The sequence below is a fragment of the Sinocyclocheilus rhinocerous genome, unplaced genomic scaffold (assembly GCF_001515625.1).
Source record: "Sinocyclocheilus rhinocerous isolate Xijiao unplaced genomic scaffold, SAMN03320098_v1.1 scaffold1, whole genome shotgun sequence".
Taxonomy (NCBI): Eukaryota; Metazoa; Chordata; class Actinopteri; order Cypriniformes; family Cyprinidae; genus Sinocyclocheilus; species Sinocyclocheilus rhinocerous.
The window spans coordinates 1,383,706-1,392,648 of record NW_015638974.1 but is presented as its reverse complement, the minus strand read 5'-3'; the positions used below and the strand labels follow the sequence as shown (position 1 = coordinate 1,392,648).

The 8,943-nt window shown below is 34.1% G+C and overlaps 2 protein-coding genes and 1 long non-coding RNA gene across 3 annotated transcripts in view; 2 read left to right on the top strand and 1 right to left on the bottom strand.

Annotated features, from left to right (window-relative positions):
* Positions 1 to 658, top strand: part of LOC107750448 (uncharacterized) — a 2,075-nt gene extending 1,417 nt beyond the window's left edge. The window contains exon 2 of the long non-coding RNA XR_001641147.1: positions 184 to 658. This is a non-coding gene — a long non-coding RNA (uncharacterized LOC107750448). The remainder of the gene's footprint in view (positions 1 to 183) is intronic.
* LOC107750445 (general transcription factor IIE subunit 2-like) overlaps positions 1 to 1,168 on the bottom strand; it is a 14,553-nt gene extending 13,385 nt beyond the window's left edge. Inside the window, 2 exon segments of the mRNA XM_016565816.1 lie at positions 182 to 214; positions 1,010 to 1,168. Coding sequence (XP_016421302.1) covers positions 182 to 213 — 32 coding nt within the window. The 5' untranslated portion in view covers position 214; positions 1,010 to 1,168.
* Positions 1,169 to 1,914: 746 nt separating this feature from the next.
* On the top strand, positions 1,915 to 5,427 carry LOC107750446 (dihydropteridine reductase-like). The gene is made up of 7 exons (XM_016565817.1): positions 1,915 to 2,068; positions 2,295 to 2,387; positions 2,635 to 2,731; positions 3,731 to 3,871; positions 3,972 to 4,080; positions 4,164 to 4,247; positions 4,325 to 5,427. The coding sequence occupies exons 1-7, from the start codon at positions 1,976 to 1,978 to the stop codon at positions 4,425 to 4,427; spliced, it is 720 nt and encodes a 239-aa protein (XP_016421303.1). The 5' UTR covers positions 1,915 to 1,975; the 3' UTR covers positions 4,428 to 5,427.
* The last annotated feature ends 3,516 nt before the right edge of the window (positions 5,428 to 8,943 follow it).

Here is an 8,943-nt window from a genome sequence, read left to right as displayed (position 1 = left end):
AAGGAGGGGGCTTTGTAGAAAACGAAGCGTTTGAGAGAGGCGGGGCATAGAGGACCTACAATAATGTACAGTATTTTAAAAATAATGTGTTTTTTGAACATTAAAGCATGTCAACATATTCTGTTACACCAAATACACAAAATAATGATCTTTAAAAAAGCATCATATGACCCCTTTAAAGAGCTCTCGCTCTCTCAGCAGAGCTTTATCCATCCTACACACACACATACACACACACACACACAAGACAGTTAATCATTGCATTCGAAAGCGTTTATACATGTATATAAATGAACTTATTTTCATCAATGACATTATAAATAGGCTAATGCTAGCAATTACACCAGGGCTCAACATTACTACATAAATGCTATAGCAGGTTGGTGCAAGCCAAAACTATGAATCAGTGCAACGATTGACAAAAATGATGACAAAATATAACCATAAATCAGTGCACTTTACACTAAACTATCAGCTGAAAATATAACCACAACATCTGCCGAGATGATATACCCTATTAGTCAAAGGTTTGGACGCATTTATTTATTTTACCAATAATATTACGAATAACAGTAAAGCCATAATCATAATCAGCCAGTTCTCATGCGATAGATACGCTGGCTGCTTTTCATTCGATATCTGGCCCAACTAATTTATTAAAAAACAAACACTTATTAGGTTTGTAAAGGAATGTGTTATATAACTTACATACACATAGTGGTGAATATCTGTGGACTGTGTAACTATTACTTTCATCTCTCATCTTTAGATGAGAGACAATCTAATGCTAGTAACGTTAGAGATATTTGAGGCCAGATTGAAGTTTATCCATATCTAACATAGATATGGATAAATCACGTATTTACAGTCAACGCCGAGTGGATATTAAATATCTAACAAAAGACCTTTAATATAAACAACAAAATCACAATAACCACAAATGAGGCAGAAACATAAAACATGCAGAAACACATCCATAATTTACTGAAGTAATAGTTCTGAGCGTTACCTGAAAATCTCACAGCCTTCTCTCTCTGAGAGAAACAGCTCAGCTAAAGCTTAAATATGATTTTGAACGACCATATGCTGTCAAGTTAGTGCTAAAGCCAAATGAGAAGCTTGTCACAGAATGCTAGCGATGCTTCACAACTACATGTACTTCCAAAAACAAAAAAACTACATGTACATATCTGTGGACTGTGTAACTATTACTTTCATCTCTCATCTTTAGATGAGAGACAATCTAATGCTAGTAACGTTAGAGATATTTGAGGCCAGATTGAAGTTTATCCATATCTAACATAGATATGGATAAATCACGTATTTACAGTCAACGCCGAGTGGATATTAAATATCTAACAAAAGACCTTTAATATAAACAACAAAATCACAATAACCACAAATGAGGCAGAAACATAAAACATGCAGAAACACATCCATAATTTACTGAAGTAATAGTTCTGAGCGTTACCTGAAAATCTCACAGCCTTCTCTCTCTGAGAGAAACAGCTCAGCTAAAGCTTAAATATGATTTTGAACGACCATATGCTGTCAAGTTAGTGCTAAAGCCAAATGAGAAGCTTGTCACAGAATGCTAGCGATGCTTCACAACTACATGTACTTCCAAAAACAAAAAAACTACATGTACTTCCTGCGGAAGAGCGGCGTTCTTCTTTTACGTTGTTTTTAATAGTGATTTGCAAAGATGTCCTGCGCGGCCTGCTGGTCAAAAAGAGTATTACATATGTGGCGCTGTACGGATTTTACATTTACTGGTCTTGATAAAATATTTGCAAACATTAAACTGGAAAAATATGAATTGTTTTAACTGTTCATACAAACATTTTAAAATGCTTGAACAACCAACACTTGTAAAATTTGGATTGCTTCTCTCCTCTTTACCAGTAGGAGGCGCACGTGCTGATTTCCTTGCATAACACGAACGACCTCGTGCGCATCTGAAGGCAGAAATAGCATGGCAGCTACAGAAGCCCATAAAGTGCTTGTTTACGGAGGAAAAGGGGCTCTGGGATCTGCATGTGTGCAGTACTTCAGAGCTAAAAACTGGGTAAGTTGTCTCAACCCAAAAGACCGCTCATGTCATTGAAAATAAATTGCTCTTTAGTGTGCCATCAGACATGTGTTTTAGTGATAATGTTGTTAATTATTTATTCATTTGTCACAGTTACCAGTGTCATGCGTTTATTCTTAAATATGCATTTCTTGTGGCCTGTCATACAGTGTGTAAATAAGGTGGATCATTAAATTTCAACTGTGTGTTTTGTCATTTACAGTGGGTCGCCTCTATAGATCTCAATGCCAATGAAGAAGCCAATGCCAATGTTACAGTTAAGATGACTGAATCCTTCACTGAGCAAGCCAACCAGGTACGCTGTTAAAAAATGACTTTTTATGAGTGAAGCTAATAAAGTATGCGTAACTTACACTATTTCTTTTAATTGTCCAATTGCATTTATTTTTAAACTGGAAATGGGCAGATGCCATCTTTATGAAATTGCCAAATATTGTCAGAATTTTTGGTCTGTCACTATTCAGATATCTACACGCCCTTGATTCTTAGTTTTATGTGTTGTCTGCAAGCATGTTACATCTCTGTCTTTCTTTTTTATTTAGGTGACAGCTGATGTCGGTGAGCTGTTAGGTGCAGATAAGGTTGATGCAATCTTGTGTGTGGCTGGAGGTTGGGCAGGAGGCAGCGCCAAGGCCAAAAGTTAGTACATGCCACGCATAACCCATGAAAATGGTTCACAAGCTTTTTGACTCAAAGACTTCCTACTGTCAAACACAATATTTGAAGGCCATCTATATAATAGAGAATATACTGTGCATACAGTATATGTGCTTCCAGAAGTTTAAAGAACTGTTATTCAATAAAATAAATCTAAAAAAAATATTAAAAATTGAATAAAAAGATGAATAGTGATTGTATGTATGTTAACATTTATGTTAATGATTTTGCTTAATATTAAAATTAATTATATTAATATATACATAACATATACATTTACATAATTTTAAAGGGGTAGTTCACCCAGAAATGAAAATTACCCCATCATTTACATTTAAAGTTTTAAAAAGAGTTATTTTTCTTACACAAACGCAACAATTCGCTTCAGAAGGCCTTTATTCACCCCACGGAGCTGTGTGGAGAACTTTTTATGATGGATGGATACACTTTTTTAGGCTTACAGAACCGGCTTTACTGATAAGATGCGCGTTAAATATCGCATGCGATTTATCGTGCAGCCCTACTTCAAAATCTCAACAGCCATTCACTGCCATTATAAAACTTGGAAGAGCCAGGACATTTTTAAATATAACTCTGATTGTATTCGTCTGACAGAATAAAGTCATATACAACTAGGATGGCTTGAGGATGAGTAAATCATGGGGTAATTTTCATTTTTGGATGAACTATCCCTTTAAATCATTCCACAGTCCTTTGGAAGTTTGCTGAAGCTCCCTGGTCGAAAACCACTGATCTATGACACACTAAATCTTGACTCCAGAACATTGTCACATTTTTAATCTAAAGGCAAAATACATATTTTACACAAACACATTCACATTCTAGCTATGCAAGAAAAATTTTTTTGTCATGAAAAGGGGGCGCTATCTCCAAAGTCTAATTCTGTCCAAAAAGTGAATATTTTCAATTACGTCATTATATTAGTTTATATTTTGTATGAATGTATTCTGTGCACCTCAGCTCTGTATAAGAATGCTGATCTGATGTGGAAGCAGAGTGTGTGGACCGCCACGATTTGCAGTCACCTAGCAACCAAACACCTGAGAGAGGGGGGGCTGCTCACACTGGCAGGGGCTAAAGCAGCACTGGGTCCAACAGCAGGTATGCATGCTTATATTTACTGCTGGACATTTAGAGCAGCTTTAATATAAAGTGTGTGTGTGTGTGTGTGTGTGTGTGTTCTTTCTCATTCTCATTGTAGGATGCATTGGTTATGGCATGGCAAAGGCAGCGGTTCATCAGTTGTGTCAGAGTCTGAGCGCACCAAATAGTGGTCTTCCTCCGGGATCTGCTGCAGTAGCAATACTTCCGTAAGGAATGACGATATAGTAACTCATTTTCATCCGTGCAAATCTTTTTGTTTTTAAAGACAACTAATAATTACTACTTTTAGAGTGACTTTGGATACACCCATGAATAGAAAGTTCATGCCGGATGGTGATGTCAGTTCCTGGACACCGCTGGAGTACATATCAGAGTAAGTATGCGTGTTTGGGAGCATCTTTAGTATGTAGTGTGTGTGAACTAAAGCATGATCTGTTTCCTGTATTCTAGGCTGTTCTATAAGTGGACTACAGGAGAGAACAGACCTCCTTCAGGTACTCTGATGCAGCTGGTTACTGCAGACGGAGAAACGGAGGCTACACCGGTGTTATGATTAATATAATGTATGATATTCAAAATCCTTCAAATCAAGCCAATAACCCACTACTGTATCTGCATTAGTGACACTTTTTGTCCTATTGCCTTTTTGTTTACATGTAAACATCAACATACTGTAAATTGTAGCGCTTAAAAATAGGATGATTGCATAAAAATGTCAAAGATATTGTTTAGTAAATGTGATGACAAAATAGCAATGAAACTGTTCTATTTTGATTCATTTTGTTTCTTTTTTTTCTCTAAATCCTACATCCTTTTTACAGTCTGCTGCTCACCATAGGGGGGCGCTGATGGTTAATTTAATTACAGGTTCTCCTTTGGGTCCATACCAAAAAGTGATTATGTTTTGATCAGACTAGAAAAGTGAGTCAGCATTGAAAAAAGTGCTTTTACTAAGTAATGCAGTTATTTTTTTTGTGAGGATCAGGTATTCATTAAGTATTGCCTTATTTTCTCTTTATAAACTTGCTTTTATTGTAACAAAGTACAAGAATAATGGTTCATGAAATGAGTGTTTAATTTCCAGTAATTTAGATGAAATGGAAAAATAATAATGGGTTCCTGAGCTACTAGAAAAGAGATGCACTCGATGTTAAAAAAACAAAAAATAAGTCATTAGAGTCATTCTCATTAAACTCATAATGAGTTATGTTGTAGAAATAATGAAGTAGAATTTTTAAATGGCAAAAGTAGAAAATAATAATTGACAAAAACTTTGTCTTTTTATAATGTTGACATATTTTAACACTTAGCACATGTTAATTATCTCCTGTCTAATAATTATGATTGAGAGGAAACACAAATGAGGTGTACAGAGCCTCGCATAATGTCACTTGAAAATGCTATTTCAGGAAAGTATTTATTGTGGTCTTTGAATTTAGGGTACAGCTTTCTCTAAGTCTATAGTAAACATCCAGGTGAGTGTTGGGAAGTGCTGTTTGCTGCCTGGAAAATCAAGACCTCCAAAATCTTGTCCAAAAATGGAAAATTCTAATCATTTAGAATTATAATAAAGTATACCTACTGATTATAAAGTAATCATTTTTACTTAATGTCATGTTGTTTCAAACCCATATCACTGTCTTGTTTGGAACAGAAAAGGAGATTTATCAAAAAGTTCATGCTGCTCTTTTCTAATAAAAATGAATGGTGATCTGGGGGTAACAAGCAAGTTCAATAAAAGCAAAAAATTAATGCATAAATAAAAAGTCTATAAAATGAAGTTAAAAGTAGTGAATGTGAATTGCGCATTACTCCAAGCCATATGATAGCTGTGTGAAGAAAAGACTAAAATGTGCATTATTCAATGAAAGTCCTTTGCTTTTACTCTCAAATGTTATTCATGTGATTTGAATATGCATATTCATATTTGGTGTCACAAATCACAGACACACCAGAACAAGAGTGCTAGTCAAGGGTAAAGGCGGTTAACATACGTTTTGCAGTACAAAATATCGTTTAGCCTATAGTTTACTAATTTATTACTGATTTTTTTTTAAACATTATGGTAACATTTAAAGACTGAATAACATTAGTTAATTGATTATGTATTAATGTATTAGGTATCATGAAGTAACAATAATACCTTTATAGCATGTATTAATCTGGTTAATGTACTTTTTGCATATATTAAAACATTTAACATTTTAAGTTTTATAAATTAACATTAGGTAATGTATAATGAATGACAAGTGACATTAACATTTACCATATTTAATATTTGACAGGAATGAACACGAGGCTATGAGGGATAGAAGTACAGTGTGTTCAATAGATTGTACTGTAGTTTAGCAACATATCGATTGTTCAGGTGAAGAAACATCCTTGCAAAAAAAAAAAAAAAAAACTTTCAGTAGACAGAAACTCCATAAAACGGTTGTGAGCTGTACATATGATCTAGGACCTTTAAATAGTGCATGCCATCTACAGTAATGTATCTACTTAATGTTTAAGTAATGCTTAAAGATACTAAAAGCATATATGTTCTCACAATTATAAACACAGTCTATCCCACACAGTCACAGATCTCATCTGTGTAAAATTCAATATGCCATCTACTGACTATGACATTTGATGTCATTGACGTGAATATTGTGCCACTATATACTGTATGTCTTAATACTGAGTGGCCTTTTATAGATTATGTTTATTTTGTTTTTTAGGAGCTTGGCAGGTTATGAATTCATTTCACATTTATCCACTTTCACTGTATTAACAAAAGAGTATAACAATTCTGCCTAACATCTTATGTGTGCCACAGAAATCATTTGAATTTGGAACAACATTAGCACAAGTAGGTCCATTTTTTCATTTTCATTCCTGCAAATGAAAAATAAACTAATGACTGTATAGTGCATTATGATACAATGTAAAATTGTTACACGATTGCACCAGTGAGCGTTTTCGAGGTTTATTAATATAATGAGATTCCACATGATGCAACGACTAAGAACCTTTCGAAACATTCATGAGCAGGTTTTGTTTGTAGCAGGATTTTGTGCACCTCCTGCAGACCCACACAAAACCTCCCATTCTACCTGATTCAGTCCTTCTGGATTAAGATCTGAAGACACTGGAGTCAATGCCAGATGATGTTTGCTTGTGGATCTGCTGGATGTGTGCTTCTGAAAGCAAGCAGACTCTAGCCATAAATGGATATGCAATCAGAAACAGTAGTCAAATGATGCTCTAGTTGGTATTAAGGGGTCGACTGAGTGCCAAGAAAACATTTAGCACAAGTCTGAGCTGGAGCCATTGATCCACCTGTTTATATCAAGTTTTGATCCTACTATCTAACAGCAGATATATGTTTTCTTCCCTAAAATAATTTTGGTAGGACAGTTAGCTAGAAAACAATGTTATCTATCTATCTATCTATCTATCCATCATCTATTTATCTATCCATCCATCCATCTATCATCTATCTATCCATCCATCCATCCATCCATCTATCATCCATCTATCTATCCATCCATCCAACCATCCATCCATCCATCCATCCATCCATCCATCCATCTATCATCTATCCATCCATTCATCCATCCATCCATCTATCATCTATCTATCCATCCATCCATCTATCTATCTATCTATCTATCTATCATCATATTTATAGCAGGGAGATTTTTGCTGTTTCAGGATTTCTTTCTTTCTTCAATATTTATTAATTTTTACCATCATCATCATCTGTTTCTCTATATGACAGCAGTTGTGAATTAGTTGTGAAATTTATTTAGAGGACAATGACTGTATCAAATATGTGACACTTGAGGTCTGATTTTTTTTTTTAAATGATTGGTTTCTGCAAATATTAGATGGTGATAATAATATAACAGCTTGTTAAGAATTACATATTTATTAATTGTTCTTACTGTGCATTATGATGCTTGAATTCATCATTGTATCCCTAATCAGGCATGGCATAAAAATTGTTTTAGGAACCAGTGGTAATTATAACCAGGATTTGTATATTTCTGTATATATTCCAAATCTAAGGTGATAAAGCCAGTATATTCTGACCTAAGCGGAGACATAAACCTCTTGTTTCAGTTTTAAATGGCATTTCAAGTCATTACATAGACCATTCTTTATAGAGCCTATGAGTTCAATCAGTTAATTATTTACTTATTTATAATATTTCTTTGCTGCTGTGCATTTTGTCCATGAGTCATTGAAAATAGCTCATTTCTAATGCACTGCATGCACTTATTTTTTGTGTTGTAATTATTTGTAATGTATGAATTAATTAACTTTGAGTTTTGTGGTTGATTTATAATGGAAAGATTTTCATAATTTCAGAAATTACAGTAGGCTATGTCATTGTATTGCAGCAACAGCAAGAGATACTAGGAAAAAATATTTTCTCTATCTCTGTTTTTTCTTGCTTGTTATCAGGCTGGGCAGCCCATAATTTCAAAGCTGAAAGAACGAGGTCACTGAGTTGAGGTTGCTATGACAACGTCAGATCTAAAGAATAGTGAATGGTAGGAGCATACAGCGAGCAAAGCTGAAGTTGTGTTTGTGTTACTCCTGAGCAGTTGAATGTGTGCTACTATTCTTCCCTCTTTCTTCACCGCTGTTTACTCTTCTTTTCTTTACACCTTTAAAACACAGATTTTCTCTTTTTAGAATCTTGACTACTAATTGGTTGTAAATAACTCATGATTATAATTATTTTATGTGTGGATGTTAATGTGAGCATTTGTTATTCTGCAAGTACAATGTATTTTACATGGACATCACTTTATGTTGAATCCATATAAAAATAACATTGATTAGAAATGCATTTTTTGGAAATGAAATTTCTATGATGTTTTATTTATATATAAATCAAACAATTTTTTGAGATGAAGTTGGCTGATATCCATGCCTTGTAGAACCTTGCAAATGGAAAAGTGCACATTTTCTGTTGTCAAACAGAGAAAATGAAACATTATTTTCAAAAGAATGTAATACAATATCATATTATACATATTATACAATATCAGTCATTTATAATTATATATATATAT

Coding starts and splice junctions, on each gene's coding strand:
- LOC107750446 (XM_016565817.1), top strand. CDS start 1,976: ATGGCAGCTACAGAAGCCCATAAAGTGCTTGTTTACGGAGGAAAAGGG. Junction 4,081..4,163: donor GCTGCAGTAGCAATACTTCC/GTAAGGAATGAC, acceptor TACTACTTTTAG/AGTGACTTTGGATACACCCA. Junction 4,248..4,324: donor CCGCTGGAGTACATATCAGA/GTAAGTATGCGT, acceptor CCTGTATTCTAG/GCTGTTCTATAAGTGGACTA.